Genomic DNA, 23,239 nt, shown 5'->3' with positions numbered 1-23,239 from the left:
CCTAACGGGAAGGTAGCAGGAGCTCCTTTTCCAACATCTGCAGAACGTTAAGGGCCGGGAATGATCCCTTAGTGGGAATTAGTGGGTTCTTGTGACCTCTCAAACAGGCCGGCTCATCTCGTGGCGTCATCTCGCAAGGCAGCAGAGAGAAATAATCTCTTTTCATCTGCTGAGAAGTCGAACAGGGCATTGATAAGCCCCGCCAAAGAGATAACAAATGGGTCTGGTTCAGGGGAACAGCGGCCCTAAACAAGGTGGGGATTCCATGAGGTGCAGATGTCCCTCAATGGCTGCTCGTTGAGGCGACAAAATCACTCCTGGCTTCTGGAAAAAACAAACAAACAAAAAAACCCCACCAAAACAATAAAACAAACAAACAAAAAAAAATCAGATGTGATCATGGACTTAACGCCCATCCTCACTCATTCCCGAGGGAGCCCACGCTTCCCCCACGCAGGAAACACGCATTTCCTAATCCACAAATGTCCGACCTTAAGCCTCGATAATGTTCTTTTAATGTGCGTTAAGCTGCACACCAGCAGCGTGGGGAAGGGGTGGGATGTGTAAAATCCATGTTTTATGTATTTTATTCAGTATTTTCCATGGATGCTTTAGTGGTTGGAATTGCGGGGAGAGAGATCTGGAGAGCAATTTTAGATTTAAATCATCGAGCAGTTATTCTGAAACTAAAAGCACTTGTTCTCAGCTGGTTTATTGCAGTCATAGAAAGTGCTCAGGCAGATTATTTGTGAGGGGAGAAAAATGTATTTTGATATTCCCATGAAATCTTAGATGGGATCAGGAGTCATTACCACGCCAGTCCCAAATTGTGTGTGTGTTATTAATATACACATCATGATTTCTGGGATGGAAAGAGGAGAAACTGTGAAAGGCTCCGATCAGATCTGGAGAAAAATGGGGAATTTGAACGAAGCAAAGCACGAAACTGGGCCCTACAAATCAAAAATCCAGACTGCGTGTGAAAAATCCTGGTGGAAACATCAACCCCCACTGCCTTATCCCCGTAGTTATCGGGATATGGGAAAAGGCATTAAACTTAAGGGTCTGACATGAATAATGGGTTTATGGGGATTAACGGATCTGGAGCAGCTTCCCCAAGGAATTCCAACAAGCTGGCGGCTTGCAAGGATTGTCCCCAGTGCCCAAAGCACCCGAAATCCCTGGGGATGGGCTGGGCCACGTTGGCAGCAAACCAATCGTGTGAAGATGAAATCACCGGGAGCTGCTGATGGAAGCTCTCTGCTCACGGTGAGTAAGGGTTCCTGTGCGTTAAAGTTTCCACATTCCAGGCATAGCTGGATGCAGGCAGATTTTCCACAGGAGCTGTGTGAGGGAGATGTTTCCTCCAGGACCCCGCAGGAGACTGATTCCTCCTCAGAGGAAAGCACCAAGGAAAGGGCAGCATCAGCACCAGCTTTGGTCCATCTTGTGTCCATATGTGCAGAGGTGCCCGATGGATTGATCAGGAGCAGATGTGCACACCCAGCTCCCACTCAGGATGAACAAAGAGCTCTTTCAACCCCATCTTCTTCTCTCTTTAGATCCAAGATATTCCTTGGTTGGTGCATTGGACTCCCAAAGAACTGGAGGTGAAACTCCAGAGCTCGATCCCACCTTCCTCTGCCCATGAGGCTGCCCTGTGTTCCAGTGTGGAGCAGAGGGAAAGGCAGAAAAATCAGGGTTTTCTGCCCTTTGGAGAACACCTGAGAGCATTTTACACAACTTTATTTTTCCAAACTTATCTCCTGTTCCACTATTGAACAAAACTCAGCTTCCTGTGAGCAGTAATTTTCTTCTCTGCTTACTCCTCCCATTCCACCATCTCTCTAAAGAGCTGGTGGACAGCAGGGATGAATGGAGTCTGCAAAGGAGCAGCTTTTAATTTAAAAACATTAAAAAGAGATGGAAATCTGTCTGCTCCAGGGCTTTACAAAAAAGGCACACAGAGCGAATTTCAGTGTTCTACACATTGTTTCCAAACAGAAACCGATCCTTTGGAAATGAGTAATTTGACCTACGAAAGATATGACACGTCACAAACCCCAAAAATATCAGCACTGAATTTTGAAATGTCATGTTTGGGATTCTCTCGTGTGAGTCAGGGCAGCATCTCCCTGTGGCCAAACAGGCACGAGCCAGCATCCTTTTATCAGGATGTTGTTTTAAAACTTGATGAATTGCTCACGTTTCAGCCCAGAACTGACACGGACTGGGTTCATGACCTGGATGACTCAAGAGAAAAGGCAAAGGCTGCACCTTCAGGGTGGCCACCCTTGTGTGTGGCTGAGCCAGGCAAAGCCAGAAAGGAGGCAAGAGGGGAGGCAGGCTCTGCTCCAGCCCCTTTTCCAGGGATCCCACTGCCACACGGAGCCATATGGGGAAAAGAGAGGAGCTCTTGAGGGAGATGAGTGCTACGAGCTGCTCACAAACCGTCCCTTGTTCAGGGCTCTCCTTTCAGACACGATGCTCAATCCTCTGCTGAACCCCAGCCAGCTTTGCTGGGGGTTGTGTCCAGGAAGAGAGGAAATAGGAGGATGTTGATGGTTGGGAGGCACCGATCTCCGCTCTCGGTGACAGGGACAGCACTGAGGGCATGGCTGGAGATGTGTCCGGGCATGTTTGGGATAGGTGTTAGAGAAAGGCTTTTCCCCCAGAGGGTGCTGGCACTGCCCAGGCTCCCCAGGGAATGGGCACATTCCCAACACTCCAGGAGCATTTGGACAGTGCTGCCAGGGATGCCCAGGGTGGGATTTTGGGGTGTCTGTGCAGGGACAGAGGTTGGATCCATGAGATCCATGATCCTTGTGGTACCTTCCCACTGTGAGTATTCCATGATTCTGTGGTTTTGTGATATCCCAACATATTCCTTGTGACCATGTTTTGAGGGGAAAGCCCCTTTGCCCACCATCACAAGCACCATCCCTTCTCATCTCTCGTCATCCCTTCTCATCTCTCGTCATTCCTTCTTCATCTCTCATCCCTTCTCAGCTCTCCTCATCCCTTCTCAGTTGTCTTCATCCTTTTTCAGCCCTTCCTCCTCATCTCTGTCTCACCCCTCCTCATTCCCCTCATCCCCCTCAACCCCCTGCTCTCTCAGCTCTCCCCAGCATCCCTCATCCCAGCCCGAGGCACTGGGCACCCCCTGAGGGACCCCGGACCACCTCCGGAGGCCGCACAGCCCCAGATCCCTTTCCCACCGCCGACATTTACAGATAAAATCCCAGATGAACACCACAGCCCCCTCCTTTACGTCCCCCACGGCTCTGAGGGCGCCCCTCACTGCCCCCCGGCTCCCCTAGGGGGCGCACTGCCCCGGCGGCGCGCGGCGGAGGGGCGTGGCCTGGCGGCGGCGGGCGGTGATTGGCGGGCGAGAGGCTATAAATGGAGGCGGGCGGCGGGGGGACAAAGCAGTGAGCGCGGGACCGGCGGGCGGGCGGGCGGCGGCGCGTCCGCGGCTCTGCCTCCTCCACCGCGGCGGCTTTATTGTGCTTTTCATATCACTTTTACTTTTTTTTTTTTTTTCTCGAGGAGCCCGGGTGTGGTTTGGTTTTTTGGCTGGTTTTGGTGTTTTTTTTTTTTTTTTTTTTTCCCTCTCTTCTGTTGTGGCCGGCCGGAGGGACTAAGGGGAGATCAATGAAGGAAAGAAGAGCGAGCCAGAAGTTATCGAGCAAGGCGGTGATGGATCCCAACCAGAACGTGAAGTGCAAGATCGTGGTGGTGGGGGACAGCCAGTGCGGGAAGACGGCGCTGCTCCACGTCTTTGCCAAGGACTGCTTCCCCGAGGTGCGCGGGACGGGAGCGGGGCTGGGCTGGGGCCGGGGTCGGGGCGGCGGCGATGATGGGCGCGGGCTGACCGTGCGCTGTCTCCCGGCAGAGCTACGTCCCCACCGTGTTCGAGAACTACACGGCCAGCTTCGAGATCGACACGCAGCGCATCGAGCTCAGCCTCTGGGACACCTCGGGTGAGCGCTCCTGTTGGCATCCCGGCAATTCGGGGGGGATCGGGAGCAGCGGCGGGGCTGGCGGGCTCCGCGTGCGGCTGCTTCTGACGGCTTTTGGACAAAAATCTCAGCTATCCTTGCGGGATGTGCTTGGCTGAGGGTGTGGACAAGGCTCCGGGAAGCGGTTTGTCAGCATTGCAGGGGAATGTGTTCTCACCTGCCTGGCTGGAAGGAGCTTTCTGGGGAGCTCCGGGGGTACCTGGGCTGCTCTGCTGCCTGCAAACCCAGCTTGGCCTCCTAGGAGAGGGAAAAGGTGTTTATGTGCTAATGGTGAATTATTTCAGCTCGCTTTGGAGCTCCTGGGGGCCTCCTTAATGCCTCCTTGGTTTTTTTTACAAAACATAGCACTTTTCAGTGTCCTAGAGAGTCTCTAAGGCCAGGAACGGCTTTTAGGGAAAACCTTTAGAATTTATCTCTGATTCTCTGGGATGTGGAGGGAGCCATCCTTTCCCCCCATCAGGCTCTTCATTCTTCCAGTTTTACCTGGAAGAAACCGGCTCAGACGGCTCCAAGGTTGAGGGGTTTGGTGTTTGGCTGGCTCTGCTCGCATGTTGAGACAGGAGCTCCTCTAGATCCGCCTGTCGTTGATAATTTGGATAATTGGGCTGCTCACACAGCCAGGGGGGTGAGGGAGCACCCCAAAATCGCTGCCTCAGTGCTGGAGAGGAGCGTGGGGAGCCGGTGTGGCTCTGCCTGTGGAGAGCTGAGGATGTCCAGGGGGGAATGACACCAGGAACCATTACCAGAGGTGTGCATCAACATCATCTGCAGAGCTGATTGGCAAAAAAACCTGCGGGAACTTGGCAGAGCACGCAGTGCCTCTCTTTCTCTGTGTAGATGGCTCCTTAATGCTGAATTTGGACCCGGCAGTTCCTCCTCAGCGCGACAGCAGTTCTTTTACCAGGAATGAAAATGTTAATCCCTGTTTAAAAGAGGAGTTTAGGCGGCGGGTTGGCTTCCCTCTTGCTGTTGAGGAAACGATTCCAAATTCTTGCAACACGATTACTGGGAAAAGGCAGCCTCTGCCCACAACCAGTATCAGCTTTGCTCTGAGCTGATTTTTTTTTTTTTTTTTTCTTCATCTTGTGCCAAGTGAGACTTGCAGATTTCTGGAGTATGTCTGGTTGGAGCTTTCATGCTGATTGCTAAGCTGCCTGGAACTATGGAGCAAGGGCTTATTAAAAATTATTAGTTATTTTGGAAAATGTTATCTTTATTAACATACAACACACACACGGGCTGGACGTGGGAAGGTTTGGAATCTGTTTGTCAAAGGCTGGAGACACCCATGGAATGAAATATTCCCTGGCACTTCAAAAGACAAAAGCAGTGGAAGAAAAAACACCTGCCAGCCTTTGTCCTGTGTCCTGGAACTCAGAGCAAATGAGGTTGAGTCAGAAGCTTGAGACCAAGTGGGTGATTTGTCTGACACCCCAAAGTGAAGAGGAAATGCTTGAAAGACCCAGTGCTCGGTTTTACTGAGTGGATCCTCTGGCTGTGGGACTCTGGATGAGGAATTCTGGCTCCGTGAACACCATCCATTCTCAGCCAGTGCAAAAACCCAGCTCTGCCCAAGCCCATGAACCCAGAGCAAAATCTCATCAGCAGATAACAGACAGCAGAAGATAAGGGAGTGTTTTAGCCTTATCTGAAAGTCTTGGTAATTTAATTTTTACAAGTCTTTGTCCTGCTCCTCTACCGAGTTGGAAGAGATGTCTGAATGGCATTTTTAAAGCAGGACTAAATCTAATTAACTTCAAAAGATGGCTGATCATTGCAACACGGGGGAGGTGATGGCTGCAGGTTTCGTGGTGCTTGAATATCTCTTGGGAGGGGGGAAAAGATGCTGTTTAATTGAGGTTTTTTTGGAGTATGCTGCAGATACTTCCAAGATGACTCAATCAGTATTTTGTATTCATCTTTAACTCCTTTTTTTTTTTTTTTTAACTGGGAGCATTTAACAGCCTTGAATTAAAGTTGATAATTAGGTTTTGCAGTGAATCCTTTGGAAGGATGTACTGCCACCTCCGGCTCCTTTTTTGCTCCCTGGGAAAATCAGAAAAGCTGTGGCCATTGGTTAAAATAGTTGTGTGAGGGTGAGAACGGGCCCTGCTGCCACAGTTTTGCTTTGTAATTCTTTATATACCAACGACAATAATGTGTTTTTACCAGAGAACTTGTAGGTGTCATGCAACTGATAGAAAATTCAAAATTCATTGGGGAGTTGTTGTTGCATCTTGGATTTGCCCATAGGAATATGGGACAAGCAAGAGTGGAATGGAACGGGAAGGTTCATTATTCAAATGTTTGCTGGTGCTGTCTAGTTCTGCAAGTCATTAGAAGGATTTAAATTAGCCACAGCATTAAGGGAAGCACTTGCCAAGGAGAATTTCAATGGGGTTTGGGACTACCAGCCCTCTCTCAAAGCAGGAATGTCTGGTTGCAATCTCACTACACCATAAATTACTCTGCTCTGTGGTAACATGTGGCAGTCTTGAGCTGTTTGGGAGTTCTGCTGCTTGTGTGAGGTGGAATATTAAAAGTTTCTCCAGGTGAAAGCTTCATCTTGTACTTTCAGGGCCACTGCGAAGGAAAAAAAATCTGTATTAGTTGCCTTTTTCTACCATCTAATCTGCATTTATCAAGTTTTTTTTGGCTCCTTTGATATTTATATTTCTTGCTAAGACAACAGCAGCTGTGGCTTAGAAATGCCATTAATTAGGTGTACATACCTGTGTCTCCCTAAAATGTGTTTTAGGGGGTTTCTTTATTGCTTGAACTGTGGCTACTCCAATAAAATAATTCTCAACAGGGCCAGAAATACTTACAACTGCTGGGGATTAGCAAGTAATTAAACCCAGAAGGGCCTTGGAGCTGAGAGTCAAGTTAGTTTTGCTGTGATTTTTATTGTATACAATGTGCTCAGTGTCCATCTACCAACAGAAATTAATTGGAAAGTTTCGTGCTCAAACCTTTCAGGAGAAAGCTGAAACTTGAAGGAATTAAAGTTGCTAATTCCCCAAATTCCCTGGCAGTAAGGACTGCAAAGGAAAAGTCCAATTGCTGTCTTTGCCTCCCAGTTCTCTTGTTGAATTCTGTGATTTTCTGGTTTTAATTGCCCGTTTTAGCAGGGTTTTCTTATTACATTTACACGGGAATTAATTAGAATTGGTGCCTGGGAATGCCAAGTGCCCTCCCAAAGTTTTCCCTTGGAGGTGTGATCCTACAAAAAACTGTGAATATTTTGATATCTCTGTGCTTGGAGATAACCTGCACTGTAAATCCACCTCAGTCATCCCAGTTTTTTTGGGTTTTTTTTGTTTTTTTGAAGGAGGAAAACCATCAGCACTGAATCAGCTCCTTGGAGCAGGCAGTGTTTGCTGTGTTTTCTGGGATAATTAGTGAGCCCAAGGGTTTGGGAGTGAGAATGCTGCTGTTCATCTGTTGTTCTTTCACTTGACTGGGCTCCAAAAGGCTCCAAAGCCTAATTCCTGGTGGCTGCTTGCTGGTGTGGAAATAGGAAAGTCTTGCCTGTTACTGAGCCCTCCTGGCCTCAGGATGTGCAGCTGAACCCTCCTGGTGCCTTTGCATCTTCCAGCCAAACGCCTCTCCCTTATCCAGCACCTTCAAGTGGTGCTAAACCACCCCAAAATTAAATACTCTTCAGCTTTTAATGATGTCATTCTGTTCTTTATTAAGATAGCAATATTTAAAGCTGAGCTTGGCATCCCCTCTAGGCCAAACCCAGCCATATTGCTGGGGAGGGATTTTATTTCAGACTAAAAGCTGAATTTTTGTTGGACTCTGCATGAAACATGAGGTTTCAAAAGCAGACCATCCTTAATGTTGCAAGTATTTTTGGCTGAAATCATTGAAGCTGCCAAACAAATTAAAAAAAAATAGGAGGATTGCAGCTGGAATAAATGTCCAGCACAAAGGAAAATGAACTACAGCCTTATCAGCAACTCCTTGATAAGACTGAAAAACCACCCATGTTGTCCTTGCCAAAAATGTTTTATTTTGCAGGAACAGAATCCCAAACACAAATAGGCTTTTTTTTTTTTTCTTTTTTCTTTCTCTCCCCACAAATACCATGGCTCCAGTTCCACATTCTCCTTCTGTTTTCGAGGGTTGGCACAGCTTCAAATCTGCAGAGGAACATGAAAAAGAGGGAGCAGCCTGGCTGGGCTGTGCTGGAGTTGTCTGTTCAGACTTGAGCGAGCCTCATTCCTCACATTCCTGCCTTCTGAGGGTTTCTCTGGGCAAAGGCATGAAAATGCCAGCTTGAATAGGCCTGCACAGTGAGGGCTGCAGCCCCTCTTTATTTGCACAGGAATAAAGCTTTGGTTATAAATGAGAGCAGGAAATTTCCTTTGTGGATCCTGCAGCTCCAGGAATTGAAATGGGCTCTGTTTGTTCTGCCACACACCAGCCTGGAGAAAAGCTGGGAAATATCTCTCCTAAGCTTGCTAAAAGTGCTTTTATTCCAGCTCAGCGTCTGAAATAGGAGAAATTCAAAGAAGGGGGGGGGGGGGGGGAAAGAAGAACCTTCCAAGCAAAGCAGGGGTGGGAAGGAGTCTCGGGGCTGGAGGTGGGGACTCTGTGAGCACAAATCCATCTCCTGCACATAAATGGGATCCCTGGAGCTGCTGAGTGAGCCCAGAGGTATTTGTGTGAGGAATGAGTTTCTGGGTGAGGCTTTGCTGAGACTCCTTTCTAGCCAGCACCCATTAAGGATTCCCTCAGTCCTGCCCGTGCTTGCTGGAGCTCAGGGAGATGTGGCAGTGCTTTAATGTCACCCAGGTGGCTCTCGGTGCCACTGGGTGCTGCAGTTCCTCCTGTCCGGGACAAATAACCCAGCCTGGGGCTCCAGGGTGAAGAACCCAGCCCTGGGGCTGCAGGACAGGGCTGTAACAGCAGTGCTGGAGATCCTGGGCTGTAATTAGCAGTGGAAAATGCTCATTGATAGCTGCAGTGAGGAGTTAACTCCAGGTCACCTCGCTGAGATTTGTTCCCAACGTGTCATTTGTGCTGGATTCAGCTGAAGTGGGGTGTGAAGAGCCTTTTCTGACAGCTCTGTCAGATTGACATCGTTTACAGAGATGAGCATTCGAATTAAATCCTTCTCGTTCACCAAATTACCTTCTGCTACCTACTTTGGTAATGCTTCACTCCCCATGTGTTATTCCTCATTTCAAAAACAACATTCCTGGGATTCTTGCCTCCTTTCCCGTGCAGGAGAAGCCTTCCAAGTGAAGTCATCTGCGAGCCCTTCACACCATTCCTTGTGCAACAGCCTGAGCTGTCTGTCAGGGCAAAACCTGAGCAATTCCTCTAATCCAGTTAATAATCAGAGACCTTGCAGCCAATTAGTTCTGGAGAGCTGGGAAATCCGTGGGATAATGAGCTGATAACCCCCCAAAATCCTGTGAGCTGGGTTCTTGGGGGAGGGTATTCCATGCTGTGTTTTAGGGGCTCTGCTGTATTTTAGGATTTACAGAAGTAAGGATGTGTGAGGGCTGAGAAAATTAATTTTAAGCTGCCCAAGCCCTTGCCCTGTTGGACCACGAAATGGTTTAAATGCCCTTTTAAATGCTTTAAGAAATGTATTTTCCTCAGGAAGTGAAGCTCAGCACAGTTAAGGCCAAACCTAATGGTGGTTGAGCAACTTCTTAGAAAAACCAAAGATTTTTTTTTTTCCTTTCTTTCCCCCTCAAACCTGTTGCCAAATTCACCAGATGATTAAAATACGATTTGAAACTCTGGACAGATTTTAACTCTCCACATCATGATTGCTGTTAAGGAAAGCAGAAAACCCCTCCACAGGCCTGCAAGTAAAACAAGTACAAAGAGCAGCACTGTACCTACATCTGTTCCCCCAGATTACTAAATTAGCTTTGATCTCGTTGATAAAAATCTGGTTTATGGGCTAAACATAAACATTTATTGCAAGCTTTATTGGTGTACAGATTAATGAGGCTTTTTGTGACAAATAACTTGAGTGCCTGCCTGCAGGATTGGGATTTTTCCCTGCTAGAAATCTGTTTCCTGCAACAAGTTCTTCAATTTGAAGCAAGAGTTTCTTCTAAACATTGCCAATGTGACAGCTAAAGATGCTTTTTGCACTTGGAGCTATTTGTTTTAAATTAACTGTTAGACAAATCAAAACTGAGGAATTTCAAATCTGCTTTAGAAAAACCTTTTTTGGGCTCGGAGGATTTGTTCTCCTGCAGGTTAATGCTGGGCCTTAAACTTGAGCTCTAGTGTTTCCCTCTCCTTGGGAGCATCCCAAGCCTTTGGTGGCTGATGGATCACTGGGGGGCTGTTGCTGAAAGCCTCTCCAGGCTGTCTGGATGGCTGCAGGAAGAGGAAAGCAGCAATTAATGGAGATGTTGTTTGTGTTTTCCCTGCAGGCTCTCCTTACTACGACAACGTCCGCCCGCTCTCCTACCCCGACTCCGACGCTGTCCTGATCTGCTTTGACATCAGTCGGCCAGAAACCCTGGACAGTGTCCTAAAAAAGGCAAGTGCTTGAGCAAGCCCTGAGCACAGAGCTCTGCTGGACAAGCTCATCTTGAAATGCCCCTGCAGTGGTGCTGTTCCTACACTGGAAACTTCCACTTTGTTTCTTTAAATGGAGCGATGACAGGAGGGTGCTTTAATTTGAGGTCATTTGTTTGAAAGGGGTGGATGTTAATTGAAAACAAAAACTCGCTAATGGACACTTGGAGGCTGAAGGAAATTCTCATTCCTCAGCCCTGAGACAGCAAGGAATTGTTGAGGGTGGTGTGAGGTGCTGTAAGAAATTGTATCTCACATGTTCCTGTAACAGGATTGGGAAACTTCGCTGGGCAAAAATTATCTGCCAAGTGTTTGGACTTCTGCCACGGCCTTACATAATTTGTGAGGCTGATGTGTGAAGGAGCAGTGACAAATGCCTCTGGAAGGCACCAGCAGAGCTTGCAGTGGCACAGAAATGCAGCCCTGCCCCAAGCCCTTCATGAGATCACTGATCCCAGCCTGTGCACACTTCCCACGAGCTCAAACATGGAATTTCCATAGTCAGGCTCTGTGTTTGCAGGGTGGTCCTGGTCCTCTCCTTGGCTGCTGAGCATGACTCAGCTTCACAGTGGTGGGTTTGGGGCTTAATGACCTGAAGTTGTTTTTTTTTTCTGAGGCTGGGGCCAGTGATTCTTGTCTCACTGGGATAAAGTGCCTTACAATGCTCTGAATAGCCTACAAAAAATACTTCAAAACTACTCTGTCTGTATCAAAAAGCATCCAGAGCTGTGGTTTTTCTGTCCCTGCTCATGCTTGATTACTTAATCCTGCAGGAGATTTTACTTAAAATGCTTTAAAACCCAAATTACAGCCTTAAATTTTAGGGAGTATCATCTGTTTGGATTATGCTGTGAAGTTTTGGCTTTGAGTTCTCAACATAACCTTGCAGAAAGATGAAACCAAATGAATTTATCCCAAGTTCTGTCTGAGGGGCTCCTTGCTGTTTCCCCTGGGGCAGATTTGTGTAGTTTTAGGGGTGAGAATGCAGCAATAAACCCACATTTAGCCCTGTGGTTGTACAGCTGAAGGTGGGGACACCATTTCTGCTGGGGCTGGGTGTGGGAAACAGCAGCTCTGCAGACCTTTGCTCATGTGGGTACATAACTCATTCCCTCCTGATTAGTAAGCCAGTGGAATTCATGAGTGTGTGAGATAGGAAGATTTCATCCTTGACCAAGTTCTGCTGGAGCTGATGCCTTCAGCAAATTACCTTGAAGGCAAATCCAGACATTACATAAAAATATTTCAGCGTGGGATGTCAGGACTGATTAAAGTTGTTACTTATTGGCTCTTTGGATTTAAACTTTAACTGTTGAGTTTTATCTTTTTACTTTGTTAGGGTCAGGATTAAATGTGTGAGATGGTAGTTTTTGTTTGGACTTAGATGTTTATTAGTTTTAATTTATATCACAGTTTTACCAACTGTTGACTTCTACAGTATTTTACTTTAATAAACTAAAAATGGAGTTCTATTTCTTTTTACAAGGTTTTTCAAGGATAAACTATCTAATTAAGAAATGACACTTAAATTATTTTTATCTTTAACTTAATAACTAACTACTCGTGGCGTGTAGTGTGGATTTTTTAATCTAATTACACAATTCCACCCAAACCCATGAAGAAAGACCAGCTTTTGTCTTAAAACTTTTATTTTATATAAATTACTATAGCCTAAAACTTTAAACTATAAGTTTTCTACTGTGTGATATTACACACTTCTAATCAAACCACACACCTATAATTTTAGAATTCAAAATTTCAATTTTGGAAGCTTTCTCCGCCGCCTTAAGTCAAATGCAGCGTTCCCTTGGGGTTTAGTCTAAAAGAAAGAAAAGTCTAAAATTCTCAGCATTCCAGCAATTAACGAAACTTGCAATTTTCCAGTGGAAAGGGGAGATCCAGGAGTTCTGCCCCAACACCAAGATGCTGCTGGTGGGCTGCAAGTCGGACCTGCGCACCGATGTCAGCACGCTGGTGGAGCTCTCCAACCATAGGCAGACCCCCGTGTCCTACGACCAGGTAGGGGCCACCTCCTTGTCTGCCCTTCAGGAGGGAAGGAAAAACCCCTTTTCTGTCACTGGAGCCCTCACTGTGGGCAGCTTCTGCCTCACAATGACACCAGTGCAGCCTAAAAGGCAGATTTGCCTTGGTTTGAAAGCTGTGTAGGACTAAAGGAAGTCCTGCAGCCCCACAGTACATCATAAAATCATCCCTTTAAACATGATAAATTGTTGGCTTTTTGGTTGCAAATTGCTGTTTAGGTGAGTTGTTAAAAACTTCCTGCTTTTCTGTGCCTGCACATGCCAAAAATGTAGCTAAAAGGTGACACATCCTGTTTATTCACTGACAAATTGGTAAAAATTGCTGTCTGCAGACTTCAGATTTGAATGTTGTTTGACTTTAGAATCATGACATTATATTGGAGTATAGCCTGTCCCCAATTCCTTAAAAAACTCCTTGTCTGTCCTTCTGAAGGTGCAGCAGCACCAGAAGGCATCTTAATTCTTGATGAGTTCTTTGCTCTTGGGGGAGGGAGAAGTTTGGAGGCAGGCATTAGAGGAGAGAAAAGGGAAAGGAATGAGGTCATGGGAGAGAGCAGGATGCAGGGAACAGGGAAACTGCTCTGAGGTGAGCTTCCCTTTATTACTCACATGTGTGTGATCATTCATGGCAGCTGAATCACCCTGTGGGAGGCACGGTGGCACCTCCACGAGTCACCTCAGTGGCTTTAGCAAACAGTTTGGGATGGTTTCTCCCTCATGTTTTCCAAAGCAGCAGCTCCTGATGTGGGGTTACTAAGGATGCAGCATGTTTACCCTGGAAAATGGCAGGACTTCAGTAAAATCAAGTCTTTCCATGAGAGTGATCAAAACTCTGCTGGCAGGTGGATTTTTTCCCCCTGGATTCACAGCTCAGCCTGTACCCCTGAGAGGGGCAGGAGTCAGCTGAACACAGAGGACACAGCTCTTTCTAAATCCCCTTGCCTGGAATGGAGTCAGAGCTTTCCCATTCCTCTGAAGTCCATCAGGAAGCTCTGGGAGGGTAAGGACAGGCTGGTGACACCCTGCTCCAACCTCCCAGTTCAGGCAGCTCCACCTGAGCAAACATTTCTGAGGCTGAGCTGAGATGTTTGACTGTGGGGAGGGCTGCTCCCACCAGCTCCTGCTGCCTTATCAGGCCTCTCCCCTCTGCCACTGATAAGGGGCAGCATCACTGCAGGGCAAACAGGAAGCTGGGTGCCCAGGGATTGGTGGCACCAGGCTGGCACCGAGGGGCTGGAGGCAGGCACGGGGGTGGCACCTCAAGGATGTGGTTGGATTTTGTAACTCAGTAAAGATTCGTCCCTCAGAAATCAAATTTCCCTTGGAACAACTCCCTTTTTTTTGCTTAATGCTGTATTGTGTTCAGTAGCAAAATCAAGGATGTGGTTGGTTTTTGTAACTTAGTAAAGATTCACCCCTCAGAAATCAAATTCCCTTGGAACAACTCCTGGTTTTTCACATAATACTGTATTGTGTTCCAGTGGCAAAATCCACCATGGGATCCTGGGCTATTGTCACGTGTTGCCTTGTGCTGCTGGAACAAAAATCCCTGCTTTGACTTCTTAAAAATCACTAAAGAAGAGCTCCTATAACCCCTCATGCCCTTTTTCCCCTGTTCCCTGGCAGGAAGTTGATAAAACTCTCCCAGAACACATTTCCCTAAGAACTTTGCCCTCTTCCTGGAGCTGGAACAGGGGCTCTGCTCCAGCTCAGGGCAGCTGCTTATTCCAAAGAGAAATTCTGTGTCTTAAGGAATTTCAGCTGCCAGATTTTCCAGGAATTTCCCAGATTCAGCTTAAGGTGAAACTGCTGAAAAGGCCTCACACAGACCCTTCAGGCTTTTTGCAGTTGTTTCCTTTTCTCTCCCAATTCTCTCCAAGCAGATAATGCTTGGACACTTGTTGAACTCCTCCTGGAAGCAATTCTCTGTTTATTTTCCCAAGTTAGCTTTGGTTTTTCCAGGCAAACGGCGCAGAGCTGGAATTGTGAGGATTTTGCACGACTTGGTGTTGATCACATGTTCCTTTTTCCCCTCAGGGTGCAAATATGGCCAAATAAAAATTAAAAATGGGCTCCTATAACCCCTCATGCCCTTTTTCCTCTGTTCCCTATCAGGAAGTTGATAAAACTCTCCCAGAACACATTTCCCTAAGAACTTTGCCCTCTTCCTGGAGCTGGAACAGGGGCTCTGCTCCAGCTCAGGGCAGCTGCTTATTCCTTAAGGCACAGACTTTCTCTTTGGAGATTTCAGCTGCCAGATTTTCCAGGAATTTCCCAGATTCAGGTTAAGGTGAAACTGCTGAAAAGGCTGCAGTCACTCAGCTCTTTTTCTCTCCCAATTTGTGTTTATCAGCTCAGCAGATAATGCTTGGACACTTGTTTAACTCCTCCTGGAAGCAATTCTCTGTTTATTTTCCCAAGTCAGCTTTGGGTTTTCCAGACAAACAGCGCAGAGCTGGAATTGTGAGGATTTTGCACAACTTGGTATTGATCACATGTTCCTTTTTCCCCTCAGGGTGCAAATATGGCCAAACAGATTGGAGCAGCCACATACATCGAATGCTCAGCCTTACAGTCAGAAAACAGTGTCAGAGACATTTTTCACGTCGCCACCCTGGCGTGTGTGAACAAAACAAACAAAAATGTGAAACGAAACAAATCTCAGAGGGCCACAAAGCGAATTTCACACATGCCTGGCAGGCCAGAACTGTCCACAGTGGCCACGGACTTGAGAAAGGACAAAGCCAAGAGCTGCACGGTGATGTGAAGGAGCTGGGATTTCCTGGAGGAGGAGGAGGAAGATCCAGGAGGGGTTGGAGCTCAATGAAGTCACAGCCACAGGGTGTTTAATGAGGGCTTTGCCAGTGCTTTCATGGAGACTTCTCCTGCTGTGTGAGACTGTACTTAAGGACTGAGCAGCAGGAAGAAAAGGCTCTGAGAGAGGTGGCATCAGGAATTTCTGTTTGAAGACAATGCCAAAAAAAATAATAATAAAAGGGAAAACGTTTGAATGTGCTGAGAGAAGAGAGAGTGATTGGGAAAATAACCCTGCAAAGGAGAGATGTGATGGACAGTGCTTGTTTCTTTTAGTAACGCTCTGCTCCTGGATGCTACCACTTTGATTTCATTCAAATAATAGTTTAATGGGATTTTGGTTTTTTTAATGAAGACGTTATTAACACGCCCCTTCTCATTAAGGAACTATCCCCGTGACCTTAGAGTTGGTTTTCCAAAGGATTTGATCTCATTTTTTTAGTAGCTGATTGTGAAAATGGAGAGGATACCGAGGCCGTGTGTGTCACCTAGAGGAAAATGTTGGAGTTTTGCCTTGCTGATCCACGATGGGGATGAAGACAACTGTTTGAGGATTCCCAGAATTTCCGTGGAAATGAGATGGATGCGGTTTGGGGGGAGGGGAGTGGGGGCAAAGCAGCCCTGCAGGGCTCTGACTTGGCTGTTCCTCTTTGTGGTTGTGATGTGGAGTGGAGTTGGTGCCCAGTGCTGGTGTTCTGTGTGGCCTCGTTGCTGTAGGTTCAAGTGGGAGGTGCTGAGAGCTGTGATGGCAAATGATTCGTGGTGGTTTTGCAGCCCTGATCGTTCCTTAAGCCTTACTGCCCACCTGGGGAAGCCCCAAAACCCCCCCTGGGCTTCTCCCAGGAGCTGGAGAGCCCATGGATCCCGCAGAAAGCTGCAGAGAAATGCTCTTCTGGGATGTGGTTCACTGCAAAAAACAAAAAAACAAACAAACAAAAAAAAAATACCCCTCAAAAACCTGCAAATGAGCCAGCTGAGCCTTTTGTGGTGCTCCTCATTTTGGGGAGGAAAAGGGGTCTGAAGAACTGTGAGGCCTTAAGGTGTCCCCAGTGGGAACTGGATACTGCTCTTAGTTTTAGGATTAACACAAAAGTATCCAGCCCCCAAATCCTGAAATGGGGTGAACTGGTTCAGTACAATCCCTTTTTGCTGTTGTTACACTGAATTAAATCAGCCTTTTCCAATGGTTTGCAACTCTTCCTGACTCACCAAACTTCTCCCAAAGGAAGGAGACAAAGCTCTGAGCAGGCTGGTTTTTGCTTGTGGAGGACAAGCATTTCATACCCAATGGTGATGCTTCATTTTTGAAGTGTTTAAAAGCTCTGTTCACTCGTGCAAAGGTAAAGATGAACTCATAATTAACTCTCAGTTCTGTGTGTTCCCAGCACTTTGTTTCATCTGAGAAAAGAAGACAAATCTCACTCCCATTCTGGTTATTTCCCACAAAAAAAAAAAAAAAAAAAGACATTTTTGACCACCATAATAAGCTTTTAACTGATGCAACCGTGCTCTTAGGGCAGTATTACAAAATAGCTGGTAAGTGCTTCTTTCTGTATTTAAATATTGTGGAAAAATAAGTTATAACTGTTATAAAGCAGGACATTCATTACTTTTTTTTTTTTAATTGTTGAAGTCACTTTGTATGTTTGGTTAATGTTTCTGCAGTATTTATTAAAATACCATTTTTTTCTTTGAATTAAAAAACAAAAAAAGGAATTTTCTTGTGGTGGAAATGACCTTTGTGTGGTAGTTCATTAATATTTGTGTGTTTTGGGGCATAATTGTGCTGGGGTTTGAATAGGAATCTTTCTCTTGCAACAGCCTTTTGGGCATTAAATTTTCCACTTTGCTGTGGGTTCTTTCCCAGAGTTGTTTCCCAAAAATGCCAGAGGCAGAGGAGCAAAGCAAACACGTGGGGGTTGCTTTGCTTTGCCTCTCAAGCTGAATTTTCACATTTTCAAATTCAGTTTGCAGGTTGTTCTTTGCCAGAAAATCTCATTCCCATCCGAGGGCTGTTCCTGATGCTGGCACTGCTGAGGGATTCTTAGAATTCTGAGTTGTCCTGGAATTCCTGTGTCCTGTTGGGACACAGAACCTGCAGCTCATCCTCCCCTCCCAAGGGCCTCTCCTGGTGTCAACCCAGGCAGGAAAGCTTGGAATTGTCTCCCTGTGGTGCTCTTCATCTCAGAATTCCATCTGAGCATTCCCAGCAGTTCATCTCCTGTTCCTTCTGACTGTGCTGATGTTCCCGATGACCCAGCAGCTCTGTAGGTGCTGTAATTAATGAGAAATTAATGAGTGAGGGTTTAATTGATTACCCAAACTCTCTCTGTCCTTGCCATCTGAAGGTGTCTTTGGTGTTTCCGTCTGTGCCAGCTCGAGGAGCCCAACTCAGCTCATGATCCGAAATTGAGCCAGCAGGGAAAGCTCCGCTCCTCCTTCCTTGGAGCCTCTTTCCAGAAAGGATTTTTTCCCAGTTAATGGTTCCTCTTGGAGGGTTTGTGGTGTCTCTATCAGAGCTGCAAATGCTGGAGGAGCGGTTGGGCCACTCTTTTTGGCTTCATCCCAACCCTGGTCCCACACCAGGCTCCTGCTGCTTTTCCTGGGATTTTCACCAGAGCTTGGCAGGGAATTCTGCATGAGCTGCAAGCTGGGCTTTGTGGCTCCTCTGCTCCCTCTGAGCTGCTCTTCCCTGGCTCCTGGTGGAAGAAATAGAAATGTCTCTTCCTGGTGTCTCCAGTTTGGAGGTTCCCCAAATTTTGTAGGAATTTTGGATGTTTCATGGTGCTCCTGGGTCATGTTAGTGTGGTGTGGTCACAACCCAAATGGGGTGGGTTAGGAAGGTGCTGCTGAAGGACTCTCAAACCATCTCCAGAAAGGAAATAAAACTAAATTTAACATGCTGAAGTTGGCTGTTTGATGGATATTTAGGTTTTTTTCCACCCAGATTGGTGGTGGCTTAAAGCTCCAAGCGTACTTTGGGACTCTGGTGGATTCAGGATCAGGTGCTGGCATTTCTTTGCCTCATCTTCACATAGCCAGCCTCTCCTAAGGGAGGGATTATTTGCTGAAAATCAAGTAATTATTAATTCTCAGCTCATTTAGTTTCTTCCTCCCAAACTCCTTTTTTAAAAGATTTATGAACCTATTTTTCCAAGGATTCTCCATCTCATCCTGCTCTTGTGCCAGCCTTCCTGAAAAAGCCATGGAGAGGCTGGAGTTGCAACAGTGGCTGCTGCCAATTTAAAAGCTCAAACAGCATATTTTTAATATTTTAAATTTATTTTATTTTCCTGCAGCTCTTTCATCTTCCTAGCAGGTCCTAAAGTGTCCAAAATGACCTTGGATCCTGATCCTTGGGATCTGGCACAAGGAATGTTCTGCCAAGTGTTTTTTATTTATTCTCCCTAAATGAACTTGGAGGATGAGGGATGAGAAATAATCTGAGGAGGAGAGAAAAGAGCTCACCCAGATTTTTAAAGGATCTGTGAAGAAAGAATTCCAAATGGGGAAATGGGGTTTTAGGCCTCCACACACCTCATGGCACAAATTCTGGGATGTGCCAGAATCTAAATCTCCTTCCTTTGCAATTTGCTGTGGAGGTTGGCAAGGAATTCCCAGTTTTTCACTCATGGAAAGGGGATGAATCAGGATGGTTCCTGCTCTGCCATGGTCACCTGCCCTGCTCTGGAGGTGGCACCAGCGCTGGGATCATTCCCATGGGAATGAGGAAGGGATGAGCAAAGCCCCTAAACCAGACTTTAATCCCACAGCAAACAGAGACATTCCCTGGTTAAACCACTTTTCCTGGGAACAGCCCCCTTGAAGGCAGTCCAGCTGCCATTTTGGGATAAAAGTTACCATTTTACTTATTTTACAGCAAAATACAAAATATGGGGGTGAGGAGGTAGCAATAACCCCCTGCAGTGTGCATTTCTGAAATAAAGGGGAATTTCAGTGTGTTTGCAATGAAATAACGGTGCTAATATTGAATATTATGAAATATTTACAGATGGGGGGTGAAGTTATGCTCTGTGGGCCTGGGCATGTGGCCTCAGCCAGGGCCACCTGGATTTTTGAGGGAAAAACCCAAAGAAAAGCTTCACCCCCAGCATGAGGAGGCTCGACTTGGGCAAACACCCAAAGGCAAGGAGCAGAATGATAAATAAACACAAGGACTGGAATTCCAGGGCTGGAATCCATGGCAGCAACTGGGACTGGGGGTCCTGGGAGTGCCTTGGGGTGTCCCTGTGGTGGGGGGCAGAGGATGCTGAGTCAAGTGCTCTGCCGTGAGCATGAAAAATCAGCAGTGACACCCTGGGACACCTGCAGGGAGCTGTGACAGTCCCTGGAGCAGGAAGGGAGAGAGGAGAAAGGAGGTGCTGGGCACCATTTCGTGGTGGCAAAGTGAAATTGGGCAGCATTGGGCCTAAGATGGCGGGTCCCCTCACGGGGCTGGCGCCATCTTGGCTCATTAAACTGGATGGGGGAATTGGATAAGAGGGTGTAGGAAGGAGGGTTATGTTTGGATGTGACCTTGGAGCTGAGGACAAGGTGACAGCAACCACTGAGAGACTGGGAAAAGGGGATGGAGCCACATATGAACCTCACTATTTCCTACAGCTCTGTGCTTCATGGCCTGATCCAGAGCGCTGGGAACATGTCCCTTTTCCTAGGGAACGTGTCCCTGCCTCGAGAATATGGCCCCTTTCCTCAGGAATGTTTCCCCTTTCCTTGGGAATTTGTCCCTGCCTCGGGAATATCGCCCTTTTCCTTGGTAATGTGTCCCCTTTCCTTGGGAATGTGTCCCTACCTCGAGAATATGGCCCTTTCCATACGATGTGTACCTTTTCCTAGGGAATGTGTCCCTTTTCCTAGGGAATGTGTCCCTGCCTCGAGAATATGGCCCCTTTCCTCAGGAATGTTTCCCCTTTCCTTGGGAATTTGTCCCTGCCTCGGGAACATCACCCTTTTCCTTGGTAATGTGTCCCCTTTCCTCGGGAATGTGTCCCTCCCTCGGGAATGTGTCCCCTTTTCCTTGGGAATGTGTTCCTACCTCGGGGATTTGTCCCTTCCTCGGGAATGTGTTCCCCCTCTCCGGGAATGCGTCCCTCCCTCGGGAATGAGTCCCTTTTCCTTGGAAATGTGTCCCTTTTCCTCGGGAATGTGTTCCCCCTCCTCGGGAATGCTGATGGCATCGTGCCGCACCATTTTCCACAGAACAAAAGCAGATCCTGGGGCTGCAGGGCATTTTCTGCCCCCAAAGTCGGGACCTCCCAAGTCAGGGGGTTGGAGGTGGCTGTGCCGAGTTTCAGGTTACTCCGAGCAGAGCCATTAACCTCATCCTGGCTGGAATAGCTGCAGATGGGATTCAGGACTTGCCCTGAAGCAGATGTGACTCATTTCTTGTCTGGCATATCCGTGATGTGACGTGGAAATGGGCTCTGCCCTCTGCCCTGCCCTGTCACCCGCTCCTGCCTGGCACAGCAGCACGAGTTTGCCGCGGTTTGTCTGTTCAGGAAGTGTTTGGTGCTCTCTGTCCCACTCAGGAGGTATTTGGTGCTTTCTGTCCCACTCAGGAGGTATTTGGTGCTCCTTGTCCTGCTCAGGAGGTGTTTGTTTTGGTCCCCTCTGTCCTGCTCAGGATGAGTTTTGGTGCCCTCTGTCCTGATCAGGAGGTGTTTGTTGCCCTCTGCACTAATCAGGAGGTGTTTGGTACCCTCTGCTCTGCTCAGGATGAGTTTTGGTGCTCTTTGTCCTGATCAGGAGATGTTTGGTATTCTCTGTCAGGAGGTGTTCTGGTGCCCTTTGTTCTGTTTTGGAGGTGTTTGGGTGCTCTTTGTCCTGCTCATTTTCCATGGTCCACAGCAGGGGATGGATGGATGGATGGATGATGGATGGATGGATGGATGGATGGATGGATGGATGGATGGATGGATGGATGGACGGACAGCTCTGCCTCAGGGCTGTGAAAACCCCTTCTCCTGCCCAGAGCAGCTGTGGCTGGCCCTGGATCCTGGAAGTTTCTGCACCCCCATTTTTGCAATTTTGCCTTTCTCTGACAAACCTGGGAGCATCCCTGAGCAAACATCCCGGGATGTGCTCCTGCAGCTGCATCTGGGGTGGCACCACTGCAGCTGTGTCCCTTCCCTGTGCGCTCCCACCCGGAGCTGTGGCACACCCCAGCTCCAGGACCCTTCTCTCAGGAGCTGCCAGAGGCAATTCCAGCCCAAACACCACCCCCAGGTGCTGATGTGCCGTCACAGACATATTTTACGAAAAATCCTTTTGCCAGGACCTTTTCTCCTGAGAAGCTGGGAAGTTTCAGCTTCTCCACGTTTTGCTGCTTTGGAATGTGATTTGGAGAATTGTTTAGCCAGCGTGTGAAATTGCTTTTGCTTGATGACCAATGGCAGCCACCTCAGTGGAGGCTGTGAGCAGTCACAAGATTTTATTATCATTCCACTCCTTTCCTTTGCTGGCCTTCTGATGTCTCCTTCCTCTTTTCTTTTAGTATAGTCTTAATGTATCATTTTCTTATAATATAATATAATATAATATATCATATCATATCATATAATATCATATCATATCATATCATAAAATAATCAATCAGCCTTCTGAAACATGGAGTCAAGATCCTCATCTCTTCCCTCGTGCTGGGACCCCTGTGAACACCGCCACATTTGGTGACCCCGAGTGAGGAACATTCCCACAATGTGGGAACAACATTCCCCCCTGCTGCGGGGACTCAACCGTGGCCTTTGTCACCTCATTTCCTTTGTCACAGAATCCCAGAATCCCAGAATCACACAATCACAGAATAATGGGGTTGGAAGAGACCTCTAAGATCATCGAGTCCAACCTGTGCCCTAACACCTCAACTATAGCACCAAGTGCCATGTCCAGTCTTTTTTAAAACACATCCAGAGATGGGGACTCTACCACCTCCCTGGGAAGAGCATTCCAGTGCTTTGTTATTCTTTCAGTGAAAAATTTCTTCCCAGTATCCAACCTGTACCTCCCCTGCCGTAGCTGGAGGCTGTGTCCTCTGGTTCTGTCAGTGCTGCCCGGTGGAAGAGCCCCATTTGTCTACAACGTCCCTTCAGGAAGCTGTAGAGAGCAATAAGGCCCCTCCCATTGTGACCCCACCATCCCCGAGCGGGCTGCTCCACTCCTCTGCTGCCTGACACGGCCAAACACCCATCACAGAGGACATCAGAGGGATATTTTACATTTTCGGGATGCTGCGGGTGGCGTCCAATGGCTTTTTGGGCGCCTTGTGGTGTCGAGGAGGGCAGAGATGAGTTTGGAGTGTGTGACTGGAGTGTCCCTGCGGGGAGGGGGTACCGGGGGCGCTGCCAGGGCGGCCCAGAAGGCTCAGCTGGTGTCAGCAGCATTCATGTGCAAAGCAGGGAGCGGCGCTGGAACCGCTCTCGCAGGCGAGCCCAGGCTTCTCGGGGATGCTGCACGCTCCGAGCTCCGTTATTAGTTCCAAACGCTGCGGCAGCATCTGCTCCCAACTAGCCCGAAATCGTGTTTAATAACAAGAAAATCTACTGCGGCCAAATCCCTGTTGGGAGGGCTTTAGCCCGAACAAAAGGCCCCGCTAGCCCTGATTTCCATAACAGATGCAGCATGCGATGCATGACAGCCCAGCGCCGGGGAGCGCCTTTATTCCCGCATCTCCATCTGCAAGCCCCGGCCCTTTCATTGCATTAATTACTCTGCCCGGCCTTTGTGTGGCTCGGGAGGAAGGGTTTGTGTTTCATGCTACAATGCCCGTGCTAATGGCTTGGG

The 23,239-nt window shown here is 47.6% G+C and overlaps 1 protein-coding gene across 1 annotated transcript; it reads left to right on the top strand.

Annotated features, from left to right (window-relative positions):
- The first annotated feature begins 3,640 nt into the window (after nucleotides 1–3,640).
- On the top strand, nucleotides 3,641–17,169 carry RND3 (Rho family GTPase 3). Its single transcript, XM_066553276.1, has 5 exons — nucleotides 3,641–3,804; nucleotides 3,896–3,983; nucleotides 10,436–10,545; nucleotides 12,468–12,602; nucleotides 15,141–17,169. The coding sequence occupies exons 1-5, from the start codon at nucleotides 3,655–3,657 to the stop codon at nucleotides 15,390–15,392; spliced, it is 735 nt and encodes a 244-aa protein (XP_066409373.1). The 5' UTR covers nucleotides 3,641–3,654; the 3' UTR covers nucleotides 15,393–17,169.
- The last annotated feature ends 6,070 nt before the right edge of the window (nucleotides 17,170–23,239 follow it).

The sequence above is a fragment of the Molothrus aeneus genome, chromosome 7 (genome assembly GCF_037042795.1).
Source record: "Molothrus aeneus isolate 106 chromosome 7, BPBGC_Maene_1.0, whole genome shotgun sequence".
Taxonomy (NCBI): Eukaryota; Metazoa; Chordata; class Aves; order Passeriformes; family Icteridae; genus Molothrus; species Molothrus aeneus.
The sequence above is the reverse complement of the archived record's forward strand: the minus strand, read 5'-3'. Positions and strand labels throughout refer to the sequence as shown.